This window comes from Canis lupus, chromosome 1 (assembly GCF_048164855.1).
Source record: "Canis lupus baileyi chromosome 1, mCanLup2.hap1, whole genome shotgun sequence".
NCBI lineage: Eukaryota > Metazoa > Chordata > Mammalia > Carnivora > Canidae > Canis > Canis lupus.
The window spans coordinates 110,670,972-110,694,597 of NC_132838.1; the positions used below are offsets into that span (position 1 = coordinate 110,670,972).

Genomic DNA, 23,626 nt, shown 5'->3' on the forward strand with positions numbered 1-23,626 from the left:
CAGGGTGCGCGGGGCCCAGCCCTCACCCTCCGCCCCCATCCTCGCGGTCCCCGGGACTCCCCCGCCCAGCACTCGAGGGGCCCACCTGAGCGCCGGCGGCTCCGGGACCCGCTCCGCCGAGATGCGCCGGGCCGCGTCCCGCACACCGCGCACGCCCGGCGGCTCCCAGCTGCGCCCTGGGTCTCGGGCCGCGGGCGGCTCCTCCGAGGGGCGGGGCGGGCGGAAGCCCCGCCCCCGCAGGTGAGCCCGCCCCGCCCCCCGCCGCTCCCGCGGAGCCCAGCCCGCCCGCCGCGGGGGAAGCGCCAGCGCAGCAGCGGACCCGCGAAGCCCTCCGCGTGCCTGTCGGGCCCGTCGAATCTGAGCGCGAGCCCAGCGCGCTGGAGGCTGCCAAGCCGGGGTGCAGCGCAGCTCGACCCTTGGAAACTAGGGATCCCAGGCCGAGGGCTTTCTAGCAGCGCCCGCCGCCCGGCCTTGCCTTCGGCTGTGCCCGCTGCCTGGGCCCCCCCTATTCCCACAGACGCCATTCGTTAGTCTGGTAGCTTCACAAAGGCCGCTTCCTCCGAGAGGCCTTCCCTACTGGCCCTTTTTTCTTTAAAAAAAAAAATTATTGGAGTTCAATTTGCCAGCATATAGCATAACACCCAGTGCTCATCCCATCAAGTGCCCCCCTCAGTGCCCGTCACCCAGTCACCCCCACCCCCACCCACCTCCCCTTCCACTACCCCTTGTTCGTTTCCCAGAGTTAGGAGTCTCTCATGTTCTGTCTCCCTCTCTGATATTTCCCACTCATTTTTTCTCCTTTCCCCTTTATTACCTTTCACTATTTTTTATATTCCCCAAATGAATGAGACCATATAATGTTTGTCCTTCTCCGATTGACTTATTTCACTCAGCATAATACCCTCCAGTTCCATCCACGTCGAAGCAGATGGTGGGTATTTGTCATTTCTAATGGCTGAGGAATATTCCATTGTATAGTAAACCACATCTTCTTTATCCATTCATCTTTCGATGGACACCGAGGCTCCTTCTACAGTGTGGCTATTGTGGACATTGCTGCTAGAAACATCGGGGTGCAGGTGTCCCGGCGTTTCATTGCATCTGTATCTTTGGGGTAAATCCCCAGCAGTGCAATTGCTGGGTCGTAGGGCAGGTCTATTTTTAACTCTTTGAGGAACCTCCACACAGTTTTCCAGAGTGGCTGCACCAGTTCACATTCCCACCAACAGTGCAAGAGGGTTCCCTTTTCTCTGCATCCTCTCCAACATTTGTGGTTTCCTGCCTTGTTAATTTTCCCCATTCTCACTGGTGTGAGGTGGTATCTCATTGTGGTTTTGATTTGTATTTCCCCGATGGCCAGTGATGCGGAACATTTTCTCATGTGCGTGTTGGCCATGTCTATGTCTTCCTCTGTGAGATTTCTCTTCATGTCTTTTGCCCATTTCATTTTTGGATTGTTTGTTTCTTTGCTGTTGAGTTTAATAAGTTCTTATAGATCTTGGATACTAGCCCTTTATCTGATAGGTCATTTGCAAATATCTTCTCCCATTCTGTAGGTTGTCTTTTAGTTTTGTTGACTGTATCCTTTGCTGTGCAAAAGCTTCTTATCTTGATGAAGTCCCAATAGTTCATTTTTGCTTTTGTTTCTCTTGCCTTCATGAATGTATCTTGCAAGAAGTTACTGTGGCCAAGTTCAAAAAGGTGTTGCCTGTGTTCTCCTCTAGGATTTTGATGGAATCTTGTCTCACATTTAGATCTTTCATCCATTTTGAGTTTATCTTTGTGTATGATGTAAGAGAATCGTCCAGTTTCATTCTTCTGCATGTGGATGTCCAATTTTCCCAGCACCATTTATTGAAGAGACTGTTCCAGTGGATAGTCTTTCCTCCTTTGTTGAATATTAGTTGCCCTTTCTAATGACACTGTCTCACCAAAACACTACTCCATTTCCCTGCTTCATCTCTTTTTTAAGGATTTAGTTATTTGACAGACAGAGAGAGCACAAGCAGGGGAGCGTCAGGCAGAGGGAGAGGGAGAAGCAGGCTCCCTCCCCACTTAGCAGGGAGCCAGACTCGATACCAGGACCCTGAGATCACGATTTGAGCCAAAGGCAGATGCTTAACCAGCTGAGTCACACAGGTGTCCCTCCCCTGCCTGCTGTTTACAAAACTTCTCAGGACCTAAGATTATTTTATGTAACTTGGTCATACGATATTTCATTCCATAATATATTAGCGAGGTAATTGCAAGGACTAGAAATTGGGCTCTGGGTTCGAAGTTGATTTTCAGCATTTGGTAGTGAAGGCCTTGGGCAAGTAACTTAACCTCTGTGTGTGTCAATTCTCTGAATCTGTGAAATGGGGATAAAGGCTGCGAAGACTGAATGAGGTACTGTATGGACAGGGCTCTGTATGGTCAGCACTGCATCACTAGCGCTAGAATAGAGTCCGGTGCAAAGTGCTTGCTCACTGAGTAGTTGAATGAATCAAGTCTTAGAAACTTAAATCGGCCAAAGCTGGGCGCACAGGAATCTCAGATCTCAGATCATAGAATTTGGTTCAACGCCAAACTTTTCCAAACCCTTGCAGTACCTCGACCGCTCCCTTCAGGATGCTTCCAGCAGAGGGCGCTGCTGGTCCGTGATCCCGGCCTCAGGCTGCCGCGCAGACCCGCCTCTTCCCTCAGAGCCAAGGCCCACCTGCCCTCTGCTCCCTTGTTCTCTGAGCTCCAGTGCAGCTGTTCCCTCCTCCAGGAAGCCCTCTCCGCCCCCACAGGGGCCTGGCAGCCGCCCGGGCTCCCCCACGTTTCAGCCCTGCCCACTCTGGGTCATCGCTGTCTTGAGGACAGGTCTGTCTCCCACGTTGGAATGTAAGTCCCAGGAGGGGACGGTCTCAGGCACCACTGTGTCCCCAGTGCTCCCCAGCACAGACTGAACACAGAGAAGGCACTTGGGCGAATAGCTGTTGATTGAATAATAGCAAATACAACTCAAGCTCCTGCTCTAACATCCCCGGGGGGTTTCTAGGGAACAGGGTAGAAGGAGGCAGACAAACCCTACCCTCCTCCCCACACTGGGCCGGCCTCAAGGTGCTGGGCACCAGTTCTGGATCTGCCACATGCTTAGGAAGAGGCAGGGCAGGGGCACATCCCAGCTCCACCGTGTGCTGGCTGTGTGACCCCGAGCCAAGAATGAACTTCTCTGGGCCTCAGGCTCCTGGTCTGTAGAATGGGACTCACAGGTAACCTACTTTGTGAGGCTGTTGTGGGGATTAGTGAGTAATCCCTGTAAAAGGCTCAGAACAGAGTAGCACGTGGTTAACACTGTGGGGGAGGCAGTTGGAGCCTGGCAGGTCTGAGTTCAAATTCTGATCTTGCCATTTCCTTTCCATGTAACCTGGGGCAAACAATGTTTCTGAGCACCTATATCCTCCTCTATAAACCCTGAATGATCATGCTCCCCACACAGCATAGCAGTTAGGATTAAATAGGATCAAGGCTGAAAGGAGAAAGTGTCAACTGAGGTAACTGTCTGTTTCTTTCAGCTGGCCCCGTGCCAAGCACTTTTGCACAACACCAACGAGGGCTGGGGTTTCTGAGTTCTTACCCAGGGTAGGCCCGAGGCCAAATCTTGTAAGTAAATTAGCTCTGTGAATGTACACCAACCTGATAGGGTAGGTGCCGCGATTATCCCCATTCTACAGGTGAAGAAGATGAGGCACAGAGAGGCCAAATGACTTGTCCAAGATCACACAGCCAAGGATTAGCAGAGCCCCTGAATCCAGACAGCCACCCCCTTAGGTAGGCATCTCTAGCCCTATCTAGAGATGAGGAAGTCGAAGCTCAGAGAGGGGAAATCCATTGCTCAAGATCATGGCCAAGAAGGCACTTAATGGAACCCCCGTCCTATCACTGAAGGCCACAGTTTGCTATGACAGGAAAATGGATAGATGGGTTAGGGGCTTTTCTCTTTTCACCCCCTGGCCAGTTTTTATTTGTGTTTATTATTTCTTTAAGATTTTATTTTTAGGGATGCCTGGGTGGCTCAGCGGTTTAGAGCCTGCCTTCGGTCAGGGATGTGATTCTGGAGTCCTGGGATCGAGTTCCATGTTGGGCTCCCTGCACGGAGCCTGCTTCTCCCTCTGCCTGTGTCTCTGCCTCTCTCTCTCTCTCTGTCTCTGTGTCTCTCATGAATAAAAAAAATCTTTAAAAAATTTTTATTTTTAAATAACCTCTATAGCCAGTGTGGGGCTTGAACTTACAACCCTGAGATCAAGAGTTGCATGCTCTACCGACGGAGCCAGCCAGGCGCCTGTCTTGGTGATAGTTTTTAAAAAGCTCACCACTTTCTTTTTAATTTAAAAAGTTCACTGTCAGAGTTTTACAGAGAGTAAAAGACTGAAAAGTAGATCTTTGTCTCTCCTTGATCCCCAAACCCCTTTCCCAGAAGCAAACATGACTGCCAGTTTCTAATATCCTTCCAGAAATATCATGGATATGAAGTGTATGTGCCTGTATGAGAGTGAGTGCCCATTTTAGAAAAAAGCACAAAAAGACCCTTACCTGTGGAGGTAGGCCTGAATGATGGCCTTGATGTTAGGTGTGGTCATGTGACTTGCTTTGGCCAATGGCAGAGTGACTATTATGCCAGGCCTGAGCTTAGACCTTCAGGGGCTGACAGAGTGTTTCCTTTTGTGACTGACATAGGCAGGAGAAAGGTTTTCCTTGTGGGGCTGCCCCTCTTCTGCCTACACCCCACAATGTTGAAAAATACACTGAGGCATATTACACATTTTAAGAATTTATTTGAGCAAAAATCAATTTGAACCAGGCAGCATCCAACCTAGCAGATAGAAAGGAGGTTGTGTGTGGGGGGTGCCATTCAAAATGAAAAAGACCTTTTAGGGGCACCTGGGTGGCTCAGTAGTTGAGTGTCTGCCTTTGACTTAGGTCATGATCCTGGGGTCCTGGGATCGAGTCCTGCACTGGGCTTTCTGCAGGGAGCTGGCTTCTCCGTCTGCATGTGTCTCTACCTCTCTCTCTGTGTCTCTCGTGAGTAAATAAATCAAATCTTAAAAAAAAAAAAAAAAAAAAAGACCTTTTAGGTGGAAGGGAGCAGGAGCAAGGAATTTAAACTATGCAAAAAAGTGGGCTGATTATTGCAAGTTTCTTTTTCCTTTAGGGGGTTACTGGGGTCTATCAAGCAGACGACCTAAATTGTGCTGATTAGGTGATTCCTGACTGAGTGGTTTAAGATTCCACTTCTGGGAGAGCCGAAACAGTCACAAGTCCCAGTTTGGTGACATGGGGCTTAGCATAAGTAACTCTGTCTTGGGCAGTGTCATCTTGTTTTTAACAGTATGGGGCAGAGCTTCCCAGCTGAGCCTGGCCCAGATCAGCCCACTCTGAGCCAACCCCACAACTGTTTTAAAGCTACTGCCTTTTGGGTGGATGTGTTTCACAGCATTTTTGTAGCAAGAGGTATATATTTTTCCCATAGATCTTGGTACTATGGTCTGCATGTATGTGTTCCCTCTAAATTCATATGTTGAAATCCTAACCTCTAAAACTGTTGGTATTAGTCTGTGGGTCCTTCAGGTGTGATTAGGTCATGAGGGTGGAACCCTCATGAGTAGGATTAGTGCTCTTAGAGACCCCAGGCACCTGGGCGGCTCAGTCAGTCAAGCGTCCGACTCTTGGTTTTGGCTCAGGTCATGATCTCAGGCTTGTGAGAGGGAGCCCCACATCAGGCTCCCTACTTATTGGAGGTGGAGGGGTCTACTTGGGATCCTCTTCCTTCCCTCTCTTTCAAATAAAAATAAATCTTTTAAAAATATCTTTAAAAAAAGGGAGGGGGCTCTACAGAGCTCCCTCATCCCTCCTTCCACATGAGGATACAAGAAGTCTGTGTTCTAGAAGAAGGACCTTCACTCCACCAGGCTGGCACCCTGATCTCAGACTTCCAGGCTCCAGAACTATGGCAAAAATTTCTGTTATTTATAAGCCCTCCAGTCTGTATTATAGCAGCCTGAATGGACTAAGACACTTGGCAATTGTTCCAAAGCAGTACCTATAGATTAGCTTTATTCTTTTTTTAGAAAACATTTTATTTATTTATTTATAGCGTGAGTGGGTGGAGGGGCACAGAGAGAGAGAAAGAATCTCACGCAGACTTCGTGTTGAGTGCAGAGCCCAACATGGGGCTCCATCACTCGACCCTGAGATCCTGACTCAGGCTGAAATCAAGAGTCTAATGCTTAACCGATGAGCCACCCAGGTGCCCCAAGGGACTAAAATATTAAGAAATGTGACCATCCATACACTCCAAATATAATATTTTCAAAATAAAGGATAAATTTGAAGTAAGAGAATGCAAAACCCAATATTAAGAGATTAAGATGTAGCTAAAGCAACACCTAGAGGAAAATGTTGATAAAGATTGATTTGGAGGGAGTGGAGTGGGGTGGGAGGGGAGTCATGAAAGACTATTTTATTTGCCTGTCTTCCCAGCAGCATCACCACCGTTGGGGACTGGGGATCCAGTTGATTACAGGGCTGCAATGGGCTTGCCCTTGGGGAAAGAGAAGGAGGGGATGGGTCTTTAACTCTCTGGGTCTCTGGGTCTCCAGTTCTGGGGCTGGCTTTGATTTATAACTTGTCTTCCCTGAACCAGTTGGCATCATGGACTGCCAGGATTGGCAGAAGAATTTGGGAGTTGAATGAGGAAAGCATTCTGGGGTGATGGGCCATGGGGGTGGAGGGGTGCCTCCCAGAGTTTCTGCCCCTAGGGCAGCCTCATCCCTGGGTGGGCTAGCAGGGACAGGAGAGATGGAGGATAAAAGGGAGGGTTTGGGAGCAACGTTGCTCTGTAACACCAGGGCTTGGGGGTGAAAGGAAAAGAACACGGACTCTGAAATTTTAGAATACTGGCTGTCACCTTAGGCAACTCCTTCCTTTTTTGAGCCTCAACTTCCATCTTCTATAAAATGGGGCTTCAGCACGGGGAGATGGGATTGAGGAGGGATGAGAAATACAAGCTCAGGGATTAACTACGTGGTCCAGTTTGGTTCTTTAATCTCCCAGCTGTGTGACTCTGGGCAAGTGACTTGACCTCACTGGGCTTCACTTTTCTGACTTGTAAAATTTGCAGTACCCACCTCATAGGACTGTTGGGGAATTAAACCGTTAAATACACATAAAGTGCTTGGGCCCTGAAACCAGATGGCCGAGGTGATGAAGAGGGCATGGGGAAGTAGGTTCAAATTACCAGGGCCTGAAGACCCACCTGCAAAGGGACTCTTGGGTGACAATATGACTTTGTTGAGAGGCCTGTAAATTATCTTCACCGAAGCCAGAAAACCCATTCTTGGCAGCCCTGTGCCAATTTGATTCCCAGCTCTGCCCCTTTCCTGGCTGTGTGACCTTGGGTAAGTCATTTAACCTTTTTGAGCTTTATTGTTGGGAGTGTTAAATGAGTTGATATATGCAAAGCACTTAGCATTCTACTTGATATTTGGGACTGTTCCATAATAGCGGTTAGGGTGGGGACTGTGGAGTGGCCACTCAACATCCATGCTAACCTCTTTCTGGCATGTTCAACTTTCCAAATGGAGCATGGTTCTGGGGGTGAGAGATGTTCCTAGTGGCTCAGCCCAGAGTGTGCTCCTTCAATCCTTTCAATTATTTTGAAAGATCCTAATATCTGGGGTGAGGCCCTTTCTGCATAAACTGGGGAGAGTAGTTTCCAATCGACTGAAAAGGCTACTATTATTTCCTTAGTCAACAAATACTCATTTATCCTGAGGGCGCTGGGAAGCCACGGTGGGTTCTAAGCAGGGGTAGTCAGAAGGCAGGGACGAGGTGGGAGGGGACAGACTGGGGCTGACCTGGGGGGAGGCTAGGGTAGAAGGGAATGTGGAGAGGTCTGGAGCTAGGGTAGGAGGAAGGATGGACGGGCCTTGGAGACTGACAGGCTTTGGAGGGTTGGGGGTTGGGGTAAAGGTACACCATGGGGGTCTTGGCTCCCCAAAGCCAACTATTTCTATGAGACTCAAAGAAGATAAAGGAGTAGAGGGATCCCTGGGTGGCGCAGCGGTTTGGCGCCTGCCTTTGGCCCAGGGCGCGATCCTGGAGACCCGGGATCGAATCCCACATCGGGCTCCCGGTGCATGGAGCCTGCTTCTCCCTCTGCCTGTGTCTCTGCCTCTCTCTCTCTCACTGTGTGCCTATCATAAATAAATAAAAAAAAAAATTAAAAAAAAAAAAAAAAAGGAGTAGAGTTCATGACTGAAGTGTTGGGGGGGGTGTGTCCCTCAGCCGGGTCACATGACTAGAACGTTGCTGCAAAGGATTCTGGGAAACTGAGTTTCTGACCTTTTAGGCTTCTCTAAAGGAGGCTGTTATAGGGTGGGAAACTCTCCAAACACAGAAAGGGCTGTATGGCCAAATGGAATGTCAAATGTGCCAGTAAGTGGCTACTAGGGCTCCAGGGTGGGGGTGGGGGCTGGGCTGGATCCTGTGTGTGCATGTGATGTGGCTGGATCGTGTCTCTCCCCTGCTCACAGCCCTCAGTGGCTCCCATCCATCCACGGTGGGATGGAAACTCCTCCATGGCCCCTAGGGTCCTACAGGTCTGCTTCTATCTCTCATCTTCTTCTTTCCACTCTCCCCTCTGGCCCATCTGCTCCAGTCCTCTGGCCTCTTCCTGTCTCTCAGATATGCCAAGCCACTCCTACCTCAGGCCCTTTGCACCTGCTGTTCCCCTTCCAGATCCTCACATGGCTGGCTCTCACCTCTCCCTCAGGTCTCTGCTCAGATGTCACTTCCCCCTAGAGGCCTGACCTGACCTCCCCTGCTGTGCCATCACTCTGACCCTTTACTCTCTTTGATTTCCTGTCAAAGCCCTGTTGTCCCTGCCATGACAGCATATACTTACTTGTTCATGCTCACTACAATGTCACCTCCATGAGACCAACGGTTTTGTTGTTTTCTGCTGTGTCCCCCATAAGTGCTTAATAAAGAATTGTTGGGGCACCTGCGTGGCTCAGTCAGTTAAGCCTCTGCCTTTGGCTCAGGTTGTGAGTCCAGGGTCCTGGGATGGAGCCCAGGGCTCCCTGCCCACTGGGAAGTCTGCTTCTCCCTCCCCTCGACCCCTCCTCCTGAACATCATGCTCTCTCTCTAATAAATAAAATCTTAAAAAAAATTGTTGACATGATACATGCCTTCCTATTCTAGTCTGGTTCCTTTTAGTTCTCTGGGCCTGGAACAAGAACTTTGTCACTCTGACCTTGGTGGGAAGGGACAGTGGGTGGAGAGATCAGGGGCTAAGCCCCAAGGTAAAGTTTTCTAAGCGCCCCCTCCCCACCAGGAATCTGGGGAAAAGACAAAGAGGGGCCCCTTTCCCTAGATCAGACCCCTCCTGCCTGGGAAGAAACCCGGGAGACCCGGGAGGAGGGAGGAACCCCGGAGGGCAAACGAAGGTGTCTTCTTGGTTGTAATCCAGGGCGCTCCCTGGACTTGTGCTACAATCGGGAAGGACTGCGCTCCCCAACCCTGGAGGTCCCCGTGGGCGGGGAGCTCCTGCTCCGTGGGGATCTGCAGGCCTGTGAGTCCGGGGTGCCCAGCCCCCTTCCCCTGCGGGGCGGTCAGGCGGCTGCCCTTGTAAGGAGGCGAGCCCGGGACACCCGACACGCGGTTATAATTAACCCAGACACGTGGCGATCCCACCCCCCCAACACCTGTCCCTGCCTCCCCCCAGCCCCAGCGCCTCGGGTCTAGGTCTCTGCAAAGGCGACATCGAAGCGCCCTCTAAAAATAAGCTCCTCTCCGGGGTGAGTCCCTCTCTGTCCCCTCCGCCGCTGAAGCGTCCCAGGGTCAGCCGCAGGGACTGGAGTTTGAATCTTCTCAGCTCAGGCAAGACTCAGTTTCCCTCCCACTCACTCACAAGGAGGAAAGTGCGTCCAAACATGGATTTCTGGGGTCAGGCAGTTCTGCCTTCAGACCTGGGCCTTGGACAAGGGTTCCCCATAGTTGGGTGACAACAGGCAAGTGTCTGGAATACCAGATACCTGGCTCTCGTGGGACTGTTGCAAGGTTTTCCCTGGGGCCCGTCTCAAGACCTAACTTTTACCCAGGTCAAGGCCACTGGGGGCTGAGGAGAGGCCGGGCCATAGGAGGGGCTGGAGGGCCAGGGGAGGGTGGCTTCTACGTGCTTGGGACGTCCCCTGGCATGGTCTCGTGTCCTGGGCAGGGGGCCAGCTGTCCTTGCCAGCCCGACTCAGCACTTGGTCGGGGAATCAGCTTGATGGGGGGCGGGTGGGGATCTGGGCTCAGTCCCTGGGGCGGCCCATACAAGGCCCGATAGGGCTGGGCGCAAGGCGTGCCTGGGCTCAGGGTGGGCACCGTGCCCGGGCAGTGAGCTGGAAGGCTCAGCTGCCTGCCCTCCAGCTCCCTTCCCTGGGGGCAGCCCCTCCCAGCCAATAGCACAGCCCGGCCCCCCTATATAAGGCCTGGGCTGCGGGCCCTTCCTTTGGGTCAGTGTCACCTCCAGGATACAGACAGCCCCTTTCTGCACAGCCCAGCCAGGTACTGATGGGGGTGGGAATCAGGGTGGGGTCCAGACCAGGCCAAAGTGTCGGGGGGTGCATGGCACCAGCAGCCGATCTGGTCTCAGGAGCCTACCCCATATCCTCCTACACAGAGGAGGGTCAGTGTGTGGGAAGGTTGACCCCGTGTCTGGGAGTCCCCTCCACCTGTGAGCCCCCCTGCCTCCCACAGGGTCTGTGGCACAGGGTCACGGGAAGGGATCTTGGAGACAAAAGGAGTTCTGACAGCTGCCAGCTGTCCCCCCTGCAAGGGGCTACAGGCTGGGCCCATGTTCATGATGGTTTGTCACCAGAACTGGGCGCCACAAGCCGTGGGAGGTGTCTGTATGTCAACTGTCGTGGTTTGCAAGAGCAAGCACTGTGGGTTCATTGCACTTGCAATTCTGTGGGTCCCTGTTGCATCCCACAATGGTGTGACCTTGTGTCTGACTTTCTGTAGCTCCTGCATGGGTGCCTGTATGTTGGGTGTGTCCCTGAGCTTGGAGGGATGTGTGTGTGACTCTGTTTACTGTGTGATCTGGGGGTTATGGGGATGTGTGTGTGGGTGTGTGTGTGTGCTTGTGTGTGGCTCTGGGGCTCCCCCCACCTTGCCTCAATGCCCTCTGCTAACATGTTCCTCGCAGGGTGGGGTGGGACACCCTGAAGTGGGGGGCGGTTCTGGGCTGGAAGCCCTGGAGCCCCGAGGCCTGGATGCGTGTCCTCCTAGCCACCCTGGCCCACCTGTCTCCGGCCTGCTGACTTGGTGCAAGTGGAGCCCCTGGAATGTGGGGGGTTGGTGGGGGAGGAGCAGTCTGCCAGATTCTATAAATAATCCCCAACCCTGGATAGTAGCTCCAAGGATCTTTCGTGAATTCCATCCGCTCCTGGCCTGATGCCTCAGCCTTCAGCTCGCCTGGTCCCGATTCCCTTCCCACCGTCCTACCTGCTTCCCATCCCTGGGGCCGCGGAGTGAGCTCCCACGCCGACCACCACCACCTCCTTCCTGGGTCCAGTAACGGCAGCCACCCCCTACGGAGCAGGCCCCAACTCCATGTGAGGGCACGTGCTCAGCCGGCCACGTGCCTGAGCCAGAAGAATCTTCTTGGCAATCCCTTAGGCCAGGCTCAGTTCACAGGCGACAGAGGCTCAGAGAGGCTGAGCACCTGGCTTGGGGTCACACAGCAAGGGAAATGGTAGAGGCAGGATTTGAACCCAGCTCTGCTGACTTCAGCTGCTGGGCTTTTCTTCTCAACTGAGCCCTGCAGGAGAGTGGTCAGCAAACAGAGGTGGGGACGGCCACGCAGCCTTCCCTTCCACCCTCCCCCTCATCCCTTGACCGAGCACCCGGGACCCTTCGTGGAGAGAGTGTCCCTTCCCTGCTTGCACATATGTTCCCAGCAACGCCCTCCACCTTCTCCCCGGCTCCTTACCCAGACTTTTAAAGTAATAGCGACGAAAATTATAATAATAGCTAAGCAAAATACAGCTTATCGTGTGCCAAGCGCTTTACATACATGAACTCCTTGAAGCGCCCCCGGAGATGAGGGTTACTATGACCCCCCCTTTGTACATACGAGTAATCTGAGGCACAGAGAGGTTAAGCAAGGTGCCCAAGGTCACACAGCTTACTGTATGTGACAGAGCTGGAATTCAAACCCAGGCTATCTGATTCCAGAATCTACACTCTTATCCATGCCAATATTACTGCTCCATCCCAAAGGCTTCCCCCTTCATCATTCAGCTGGAGAAGCTGTCCCTAGCAAGGTGACTCGTCTGGGGTCACCCATCAGGGTGTAGCAGAGCTGGGATCTTAACCACAGAGTCCTGATGCATCCTGTCAAGACACAGGGGCTCAGAGAGGGGCCCCTTCTTGTTCCAAGTCACACAGCATATGAGTCAGGACTGGCCATCAGGGCAGCCCAGGTGGCTCATCGGTTTAGTGCCGCCTTCGGCCCAGGGCCCGATCCTGGAGTCCCGGGATGAAGTCCCATGTCCGGTTCCCTGCATGGAGCCTGCTTCTCTCTCTGCCTGTGCCTGTGCCTCTCTCTCTCTCTCTGTCTCTCATGAATAAATAAATAAAATCTTCTAAAAAATATTTTAAAAAAAAAAAGGACTGGCCATCAGGTCTTTCTGACCCCAACACCTTGTCCTGGTCCCTTGCTGGTCTCTGCTGGATGCGGGATAACCTTCTTCGCCCCCCGCCCCACCCCCCAGGCCCCCCCACGCCACCACCATGCCGTTCGGTAACACCCACAACAAGTTCAAGCTGAACTACAAGCCTGAGGAGGAGTACCCTGACCTCACCAAGCACAACAACCATATGGCCAAAGCGCTGACCCCTGAAATCTATAAGAAGCTGCGGGACAAGGAGACCCCATCCGGCTTTACTCTGGACGATGTCATCCAGACAGGTGTGGACAACCCAGGTAAGCCTCCTTGGTGGAGCACGGACAGGGGCTTGGATGGGCGGGCGGGGCTGCCTGCCGGGGACTCTGTTTCCCCATCTGGGAAGATGAGGATCTTTCAAGCCTCTTAGGATCTGTGGGAGCTGAGAATCTAATATATTTCGAAAATTTTTCAGGGAAGAAAGAGTCCGTGATCTGGGGGCTCTCAAGTAGTAATATTTTTAGGACCTTGTAACTGACCCCCGGAGACTCTTTCTCCTTTGCCCAGATGCCACCTGGACCTTTCCCAGCCTTCCCTCCCCATACTCACAACCCTCAGTCTCTGCAGCTCCGACTCAGGTCTCGAATAAACCCCTGCTGACCACACACGCACACACACACGCACTCACACATGTGTGCATGTGCACATACAGTTTCTATAGGACCAAGGAGCCTGGGTCTTCCTTGCTGGGCACAAGCGCCTCTGACCTTACCCCAAATCCCCAGGTCACCCTTTCATCATGACCGTGGGCTGTGTGGCCGGTGACGAGGAGTCCTACCAGGTGTTCAAGGATCTCTTCGACCCCATCATCCAGGATCGGCATGGGGGTTACAAACCCACCGACAAGCACAAGACTGACCTCAACCATGAGAACCTCAAGGTCAGCTGCCCACAGGGGAGGGGAGGGATGGGGAAGAGAGGGAGGATGACGGAGGTGGGAAAGGATGCTCCAAGAGGCAGAGATGGAGGGCAGGAGGGACAGAGAGGCATGCAGGACAGACAGGGAGACCAGGACACAGCGGGGGAGACTCAGATGGGAGGAGAGACAGGGAAGAGATGAAGAGAAACCGGACGCGGGACAAAAATGGGACGGGGGAAAAGAGATGTATGGAGGAAAGGGGCAGATGAGAGGCTGGGAGAAATAGGGAGGGAGAGGCCGAGAAGGGAGAGGCCGAGCCAGGGTGGTGGTGGGAGAAGCCAGTGGGCAAGGAGGAGCCGAAGGAAGTAGCAGAGTCAGAACTGGGAGCCCTGGGTGGGGGGGCCAGGGAGGACATGGGCTTGCAGTGGAGGGGCGGCTTGTGGGGGCCGTGCCCAGCCCTGACCCCCCTCCTGCCCTCCAGGGTGGAGACGACCTAGACCCCAACTATGTGCTCAGCAGCCGCGTCCGCACGGGCCGTAGCATCAAGGGCTACACACTGCCCCCCCACTGCTCCCGGGGCGAGCGCCGGGCAGTGGAGAAACTCTCCATAGAAGGTGAGAACCCCACCCTGCCCACCACTGGGTAAATCGTGGGTGCTTGATGAGTGACAGCTGGCAGCATTACCCCTGCTGGAAGTCTGGGGGCGCTGTCAAGGAACCCTGAGCAGATCCATGCAGACTTTCAATTGCACCAGGGTCCTGACCTCCATCCATCCATCCATCCAACCAGCCAGCCAGCCAGCTAACCAGCGTTTACGGTTGTCATGGTCCTGAGTAGGGGGCCGGGGCTCCCATGATGAATAAGATGGACAAGGTCACTGTTTTCACAGAGCTGTCAGCCTGGTGGGGAGATAAGAAGAAACACAGAAACCAGCAAAAGAATGATTAATTCCAAAATGCCGTGTAGCCGAGAAACAAGGGTGCATCATAGAATGGCTGGGGGGAGCTCCCTGAGAAAGGAGGAGTTGATTGACAAAAAGGAGCCTGAAGATTTCCAGGCAGGTGGAGCAGCAAGGACCTCAGCAAAGGTCCTGAGGTGGGGAAGTGTGTTGGAGGAAGAGCAAGGAGACCAGTGTGGCCAGAGCTGAGCAGACCAGGGGAGGAGATGCAGTCAGAGGAGTATGGGTGGCCTGCTTGTGCAGAGCCTTGTGGGCCATCAGGGGGGCTTTGGCTTTGACTCTGAACAGATGAAAGCCATGGGAGGATGGTGACTGGAGTAAGTTCAGACTTACATGGGCAGTTTCCTGGCTGTTGAATAGGGAACAGACTGTGGGCAAAGGTAGGAGCAGAGAGGCTGTAAGGGGCAACCACAATGGTGCAGGCGTGGGGTGAGGGATAGGCAAAGGGATGGAGAGAATGAGCGATATATTTGGGAGGTAGGATCATCAGGACTCGCAAGCATGTTTGTTCTAGTAAACATCTAACAACCAGCTCTTAAGAAGAAAAAAAAAGCCCCAATTTGTAGCGACTGCCAGTTTCCATGGTATAAATTCTCCTGCCACAGCCAACTTTAAACTATGAACATGATATCATAGAGAGATGGGAAAAGATACACATCATTACATACTATTCCCACCAAAGGGATAGAGATGAAAAAAGCTTCAAGAACATAGATAATAAAGATGTAGTAAAATAATTAGGAAGTGATAATTTTGGATATTTATAACCTGTGGCAGTGTTTTGACTTTATTTATGTTTTATTTTTATTTATTTATTTTTGAGAGAGAGAAAGAGAAAGAGAGATAGAGAAAACGGACAGAGGGAGAGAGAGCATCTTTTTTTTTTTAAAGACTTTATTTATTAATGAGACACAGAGAGAGAGAGAGAGAGAGAGAGAGAGAGGCAGAGACACAGGCAGAGGAAGAAGCAGGCTCCATGCAGGGAGCCCAACGTGGGACTCGATCCCTGGTCTACAGGATCACACCCTGGGCTGAAGGCGGCACCAAACTGCTAAGCCACCCGGGCTGCCTTTTTTTTTTTTTTTTTTTTTTTGAGAGAGAGAATCTTAAACAGGCTTCACTCCCAGTGCAGAGAACCTGACTTGGGGGCTTGATCTCACAACTCTGAGATCAACCTGAGCTGAAATCAAGAGTTGGATGCTTAACCAACTGAGTCACCCAGGCACCCCTTATTACCTGTGTTTATAAAATAATTTATTTTATTGTAAGTTTATATAATTTTTTAAAGTAGGCTTCGTGCCCAACATTGGGAGTCACATGCTCTACTGACTGAGCCAGCCAAGCGGCCCCAGATAAATTATTTTTATTGTACTTTATTCTTTAAGATTTTATTTATTTATTCATGAGAGACACAGAGAGAAAGGCAGACACAGGCAGAGGGAGAAGCAGGCTCCCTGCGGGGAGCCCGATGCAGGACTCGATCCCAGGACCCTGGGATCATGACCTAAGCCAAAGGCAGATGCTCAACCACTGAGCTACCTAGGTGCCCCAATAAATTATCTTTAAAAATATAGTATATAATATGTGATACATAACATTATATACTACACTATATTAAAATGTATAACATGTATATAAATACATATTATATATTGTGCATATATACATAGTAAACATTTATTCTACATATGGATATATACAAATACTATAAATGCTATTTTATAATAGTTTTTCCTGTTGGCTCCCCCAAATCCTAAGATTTTGATTGTCTGTTTTCCAGCCAGTCAGAGGGGCTCCAGCACACTGCTGGTCATAGGTGGATAGGATGTGAAGGTCAGGGAAAGGGCAAATCCATGTTTCCTGGCTGAGCACATGTCTTGGCTGCTCCCAAAGCCTGGGAGAGGTCGCAAATTTGGGTTTCATCCTAGTGTTCAGGAGCCATTAGGACATCCACGGGAGCATGCCCCAGGCTTGTGTGGGCAGCAGGTTGGGGTCCCCAGGCCTCCACGCCCAGGTTGTGGTGGAGCAGGTTGCTGACCACTGCCTTATATGGCCCCTCAGCCCTCAACAGCCTGACAGGCGAGTTCAAGGGGAAATACTACCCTCTGAAGAGCATGACCGAGCAGGAGCAGCAGCAGCTCATCGACGATCACTTCCTGTTCGACAAACCCGTGTCCCCACTGCTGCTGGCCTCAGGCATGGCCCGAGACTGGCCCGACGCCCGCGGCATCTGGTGAGTTCCCCACCCCACTACCCTCCCTGTTCCTCCACCAAATCCAACGCCATAAAAACAATTATGTTTCCAGATGCTCTAGAAAAATGACCTCACCTTCCACCCCTTTGTGACCTCGGGCACAATATTTAACATTTCTCTGTCCTGGTTTCCTTATCTGTAAAATGGAGAGCACAGTAATTGAAAACAGTGTCTGGTATATAGTAAGTGCCCAACATCTTGGCTATTAGTTTTATCTTTTATTGTTGCTAGTTAGGTTTCTATGAACCTTTGAATCTCTGATTCCAATAGTCAAAGATTTTCAACGGTTTTTCAAAACTTAGGTTTCAGATGATTTGGAGAGTGTGAGTTCTAAGATATACAGATGGGATGATTCTAAGGTTCCAAGATTTTGAGTATTTTTAGGTTCTCGGATTCCACTAGTTCCAGATTCTGTGATTCCATGGTTTCAGACCTTTCCACATCTTAATGGTTTATGGTTCTAGGACTCTGTTTCTGAGATGTCGCAAGGTGATGGGAAGATTGGTCTTGAGACTGGATGTAGGGTTTCCAAGACTTATCAATTCTGATTCCCAGTTTCTGTTTTTCAAAGATACTGAGATTCTAATAGTCTGTAATGTAATGCTATCCAAAAATCTAGGACCCTGAGAGTCCTTGATCCTAAGATTGGCGATTTCTCAGATCCTGTGCCCTTAGGGTCTCCAGGGGTAGAGCTTCTGAGATTTTGAGGTGCCCATGCCACCACCTCGCACTCCTCAGGCCCGCTGCCCCCTAGCGGTGGGTGTGTTTGCGAGAGGCCAGGAATGGGGTTGCCACGCGGAGCTGATGGGTGGCCTCTTCCTGCGCCCCACCCTAGGCACAATGACAACAAGACCTTCCTGGTGTGGGTGAACGAGGAGGACCACCTCCGAGTCATCTCCATGCAGAAGGGGGGCAACATGAAGGAGGTCTTCCGCCGCTTCTGCGTGGGGCTGCAGAAGGTGGGTAGCGGGCCCCTTGGGGCGGGCCCCTGACTCCCCCTGAACGCCCCGCCCCCCGGGGCAACCCGGCTCCACCCTCCACCCAAGCCCCGCCCCCAAGATGACCTAAAGCCCCGCCCCGCCAGCATCCCGCTGCGCCCGGGTGGTCCGGGCTCATCCCGGGCGGTTTTGCAGCCCCGCGGTCTCGGAATTCCCCCCACTACCCACGTCCTCACGTCGTGTCGCTCCCAATCCCGACGGGTTGCGGGAGTATTTGGGGGCCCCCGCTGGCGCTGACCCCAGGTCCTCTCCCCTTACCTCAGATTGAGGAGATCTTCAAGAAGGCCGGACACCCCTTCATGTGGAACGAGCACCTGGGCTACGTGCTCACCTGCCCATCCAACCTGGGCACCGGGCTGCGTGGAGGTGTGCACGTCAAGCTGGCGCACCTGAGCAAGCACCCCAAGTTCGAGGAGATCCTCACCCGTCTGCGCCTGCAGAAGCGGGGCACAGGTGCGGCTCTGCATCCGCGCCCCGCTGCGTCGGGGGAGGGGCGGGCCCTTTGCGGCGGCGGGAGGGGAGGCGGAGCATCCACGCGAGTTCTGGGGTGGACGCGGGCTACTCCTCTGTGAGCCTCAGTTTCTTCCTCTGTAAATGGGTGTCAGCACGCTTTCTCTCATGGGACTCGATAGGATATCATGGCTATATGATATATATTGTGTCTGTCCCCTGCCCCTAGGGACCTCGGTCTCCCATCTGTAAAGGAGAGGATGGTCAGGATTCAACCCCAGGCAGCCTGGCCCCAGAGCTCACACAGCCACCACGCTGTATTTTCATGTTGAATGGTTGAGGTGTGAGGTACCTAAATTAGCCTGAGATGTGAACCTATGAATAGCCATTTAGGAGACTCTGAATGCCGTAACCTGTCACACCGTAGGCACTCAGTGCGTGCGGCCGTCTCAGCTGGCACGGGGGGCAGCATCCTGGGCCCCGCTTCCGCATCTCTGCTCCCTCCTTATGCCCCTGCCCCCTGCTCCTGCAGGTGGTGTGGACACAGCTGCTGTGGGCTCAGTGTTCGACATATCCAACGCCGATCGACTGGGCTCATCCGAAGTAGAACAGGTGCAGCTGGTGGTGGACGGTGTGAAGCTCATGGTGGAGATGGAGAAGAAGCTGGAAAAAGGCCAGTCCATCGACGACATGATCCCCGCCCAGAAATAGGCGTCCAGCCCTCCCGCCGCCGCCTGCTGGAGCCCCAGCCAATGGGAGGACTCGGCCCCTCAGAGGCCCGCCCCTTTCCCGCAGCTCCGCCCACAGGGGGGTGGGCCACCTGGGGGCTCTTTTCACCCATCTCGGAATTCCAGGTCCAACCAGAGTTCCGACCAATGGGCTTCGGCCTCTGAGTTCTGTTTGGCCAATGTAAAACCTCCCTCACACCTTCCTCTCCTTGCCCCGGAGCTCCGGCCACCACCAGGAGCTCGGGGTCGCGGGGAGCTCTCCAACACATCTGGAGCTCATGCTTTTTCTACACCCAAAGCAACAAATAAAAGCAATGGTGGCCCTAGCTCTTGTGCGACAGTTACTGAGCAAGAGGAGGAGGGACGTTTGCCCTCGGCTGCTGTGTGACCTCGAAGTGGCTTGCCCTCCCTGGCAAAGTTTAGTGTCCAGTCTAATGCAAAACTTCTAAGGTTCTATGAGGAATCCGAGACCCAGGGACGTGTGGCCCCTTCCAACCTCAGCTCCTAATCACGCATGCTCAGATCTCAAGCACAGGGTCCGCATGATGGGGAAATGTAAGCCAAACAAAATGCCTGAGACGTGAACTTGGCCCGCGGGTCTCCAGTTTGAGACCTACCGTGCATCTCATCACATACACTTCATTGTATTTTTCACTGGCCTCCTGTGTGATCTCACTTCATCCCTCTATAGCTGTTACCACGCCTCTGAATTTCCCCTTCTGTGCTCAAGAACCTCCCATAGTTTCCCTCACCTCCTAGAAGGCACTCCTATTATTTGCGATTCTTCAAGATCAGACTTAAATGTGCACCATTCACTGAAGGCTCATCTTTCCAGTTCTTTCCCCGTTATTCTTCTATACACTCCTGCTCCTTACACCCTGCAATTCCCACCTTAACATCTTTGCCCATGCTCTTTCCTCCTTCGGACTAGGGCTTGGCTCACAGCATCCCCATGACATCTTGAGGGATCTAGTTTTGGGGAGTCCCAGGAAGGGGGGTGGGGCGGTGGGAGGGGCAGGTAATAGAAATCAGGAGACATCTGAACACGTTCCGGGTTTTGGCCACATCAATCACCTCTACTCGACCCAATATGCTGAGGCCTCCATCAGCAACAGCAGCGTGGTGGCCTCAAAAACAGACAAAAGTTTCAGAAGGAAATGTGAGGCAGAGTAAGTGGAAGACAGAGCCCCAGGGACCTGGAAGAGGGACTTTTTCAAACCTGAAGTCACACCGCGAAAGGGCCCTTAGAGATCAAGAAATGTACTCTGTTGTAGAGGGGGAAACAGGCCAGGGGATGTCCCTGAGAGTTCCTAGAGATTAATGGAACAGGAAGGCTACAAGAGAAAGAAAACCTGTCGGATGTCATGGTGTCCTTTACAATACTGTTCCCAAATGAAGAGCCCATCACCAACCCCAGCTCCACCCCCTACCCCACCCGAGGCCACACCGGCAAGCACGCCAGTGGGACCTCTGAGCCTAACCTGCAGTGCAGGCACCTGCAGCGACCGTGCCTGTCCTGCTTATCTTTACTCATCAGGCGTAAGTGCACCCCTTCTCTCCCCACCTTCTATCCATTCAACCTCCTCCCTACTCTCCTGACCAGTCTCCTTCCCTCCCTTTGCAGCATAAACCTGTCCCTGCCTCTCCCTGGCTCACAACCTCGCCAGGACTCCCCGGTGTCCTTGGAAGAAAGCCCGGGCCCCTCTCCATGTCCTTCAGGCTCCTGCCAACATCTCCAGCCTCTTCTCTCCCAGTGACTCTACTCACTGCAAATTATATGCCATTTGCTGTACTGTCGTTCCCCTGCCTCTCGGCCATTGTACAAGCTGTTCCGTCTGCCTAGAACACCAACCCCCTCCCCGCCGTGTCTAGCTCTCCCAGGTGCAGCTGGGCTGTTCCTCTTCTAGGAAGCCCTCCCTGGCTGGGACAGACACCCCCTTGGCCTATCCCCAGCCTCTGCCCTGCCTGATCACTGATGCAGCTGCCTCCTCCACTGGACTGAGCCTCACGAGGGCAGGGCTGGGGCTGCCTTGGTCTCACTACATCCCCAGCACAGGGCTGGGCACACAGGAAACCCCCCCCCCCCCCCCCCCCCGGCAAGGATTGAAATTTCCAGACGGAGTTGGTTGTTTCCCACTCCCCAACCTCCGAATCAATAAACACTTTTCAGCAGATCCCTGTTCTGGCCTCTCATAAGACAGGAATGTAGTTCTGCCCCAGACCCTGAATTTTTCAACACTGACCACTCAGTCTCTATCACCCTTCATTTCTCACTCGACTTTCCTATGAAGTCCCAAGAACAGAAGACAAGGATTGACCCTACCATGCCCCAAGTGGGCAACTGAGGCACAGCAGACTAAGCCTCCTCCACACATACAACTCTCCATGGCTCTTAAGTGCCCTTGGATGAAAGCCCAGCTTGCTTTGACCTATGAGGCCCTGTGTGTACAAGCCCCACCCTCTACTGCTCAGCTTCATTGAGCTTCTATTCCCTTCCTCTGGCTAAGGACCCTTGGCTTTCCTCTCCCCTCTAAGTCCAGCTTAGGGAGCTCGTGGCTCCAGAGCAACACTGACTGGTTCGGGGACAGTCATGTGTTCTCTGGGCCAATAAGAGTCCATCTTGGGATTTCTGCCAAAAGTTCGCAATGAGGAACTTACTGGGGTGGGAATTAGGCAAAGGGACGATATGTTGGAACTGCTGGGGTCATTTCTGCCATCAGGGAGAGCCAGGTGAAACTCTGGGGTGAAACTATTAAACTGCTAAATTCACACTAAAAAAAGCCAAGAGGAGATGGCCGGCTACCTGGATTCAGCCTTACCTGAAGTCAGGCACCCCCACACTATTAAGGAACATAAGCCAAATAACCTTTTTGCTTAAGTGTAGATGGATTATTAGTCCTAATACAGCATTTCTCTTGCTAATTCTCCACCAGCCCCCACACAGCACCCACATCGAAATTACCCACAGTTTTCTGAAGGTCTGTCATGCACTCTGACTCCCAGGCTTTTGCCCAGGGCATACCCAACACCCGGTCAACTCCTACTCATCCTTCAAAGCCCAACTCCAGCATCATTTCCCCAACTTCCCTCCCGTTCTCTTCTGGACTCCCCAGTGCAACAGTTTCTCCAGTGTTTTGTGTCAGAACCCACATCCCCCACAGACAGGGGCTCCTTGTGTCTCCGTGTCCAGCACCGGGCCTGGCATGGAGTAGGCACAGGTCAATGACTGTTTATTGAATAAATGTACTACTGGTGTAAGAAGTGGCTTAGAGTCCGCTATAACATGTGGGTGGGCACGTGAGTGAATGAATGGGGGACCGATATAGGAACTGGGGGCCTCGTGGATGAGGCCGAGTTCTGTCCTGCCCTCCACCATCATCATCCTTGACCCTCACACCCCCACTAGGCCCATTCTGCAGCTGAGAAAATTGAGGCTCAGAAAGGAGGAACCATTGGCCCAAAGTCACACACTGCCTCCTCCTCGTCTCACTCGTAGGTGAGGGCAGGGAAGGAACAGCCTGGGGTCAGCGTGGGGGAGGGGGACTCTCCTAAGTTTATTGGGCGACAGGCTGCAGGTGAGGGGGCTGACAGGAGGGGGGGTGTAATAACTTAAAAACCGGAGGTGACGGCGGCAGCTCCTCGAGAGATCTCTGCAGAGGGGAGGGGGTGGGGGTATTTACAAGGTTTGTACAAAGTGCCCCGCGCCAGCCTGGGGCAGGAAGGGGGGGTTCCAGCGTGAGGGGAGGGGTGGGGAGGGGAAGGAATCTGCCTCTCTGACCCCTCCCCCACTTCCAGCCCCCCCCTCCATTCTCCAGTCTTTAGGCTCAGCAACCTTTCCTACCCCTGCCCAAGGCCTAATTCTTGAGCTGCTGGGGGTGGGGGGATGGGGCGGGATGGAAGAGGTTCCTCAGTTTCCCTTTCTGCCCCTGCCCGGCCCCCAAAGTCTTTTCGGGTGCCCCTCCCCACAGGGGGAGGGGGGACAGGACCAGCTGGAGGCTCCAGGAAGGTGCCAGCTCCCCCTGCTCAGCCCCCTCCCGCTTCTCCCATGCCCAGGGCCCATGGAGATTGGGCCACAGGGCGGACCATCTCTGTCCCCACATCGGATTCTCGGGAACCGAGGTGATGACAGAGGGGAGACTCCCCTCCCTGACCCCTCTCCCCCGGGTGGCAGAGGTGAAGGGGACGAGGGGGAGGAAGGGGAGGGGACCCGGGCCGTGGTGGCTCAGAGCTCGAGGTCGTTGGAGATGCGGGTGACGAGGGTGCGGAAGGCCAGGGCGGTGCCGGCCACGCGGCGGAACAGCACTCCCCGCAGGCCGGGCCGGGGCAGCTGGCAGACCTCCACTTCGAAGTGGGACAGGGGCTCGGGCCCGCCCGCACCCCCGTGCAGGCAGGCCAGCAGGAACGGCTGTGGCTGGCGGCAGCGGCAGCGGGCGGCCGCGGTGGCCTGGCGCAGGGCCGCCATCAGGGCCTCGGGCGGGCGCGAGCTGGTCAGCTTCACACTCCAGGGGAATCGGAGTAGCCGGGGGGCGGTTTCCGTTTGATCCCAAGGTAGATGGCAACTGGGGCGAGAACACGCAGCGGTCAAAGGCGGCGGGCGGGGGAGCGGAGAGAACGGTGCCCCGCGGCTCCCAC

The 23,626-nt window shown here is 53.3% G+C and overlaps 3 protein-coding genes across 5 annotated transcripts in view; 1 reads left to right on the forward strand and 2 right to left on the reverse strand.

The window, feature by feature from the left end:
* The window catches only part of KLC3 (kinesin light chain 3), a 19,172-nt gene extending 7,550 nt beyond the window's left edge, over positions 1-11,622 (reverse strand). Inside the window, exon 1 of one of the 2 annotated variants that reach the window (XM_072829193.1) lies at positions 11,525-11,622. The gene's annotated coding sequence lies outside the window, so the exon portion shown is untranslated. Of the gene's footprint in view, positions 1-85; positions 204-11,524 lie in introns of those variants that run through there. The other variant, XM_072829042.1, reaches the window with a different exon arrangement.
* CKM (creatine kinase, M-type) lies at positions 10,288-19,320 on the forward strand. The gene is made up of 8 exons (XM_072829317.1): positions 10,288-10,582; positions 12,796-13,007; positions 13,473-13,627; positions 14,088-14,220; positions 16,626-16,797; positions 17,654-17,777; positions 18,080-18,269; positions 18,799-19,320. Exons 2-8 carry the CDS (start codon positions 12,815-12,817, stop codon positions 18,975-18,977), a joined length of 1,146 nt encoding a protein of 381 aa, XP_072685418.1. The 5' UTR covers positions 10,288-10,582; positions 12,796-12,814; the 3' UTR covers positions 18,978-19,320.
* MARK4 (microtubule affinity regulating kinase 4) overlaps positions 18,796-23,626 on the reverse strand; it is a 33,396-nt gene continuing 28,565 nt past the window's right edge. The window contains exon 17 of one of the 2 annotated variants that reach the window (XM_072828638.1): positions 18,796-23,553. In XM_072828638.1, coding sequence (XP_072684739.1) covers positions 23,217-23,553 — 337 coding nt within the window. In that variant the 3' untranslated portion in view covers positions 18,796-23,216. The remainder of the gene's footprint in view (positions 23,554-23,626) is intronic. The other variant, XM_072828706.1, reaches the window with a different exon arrangement.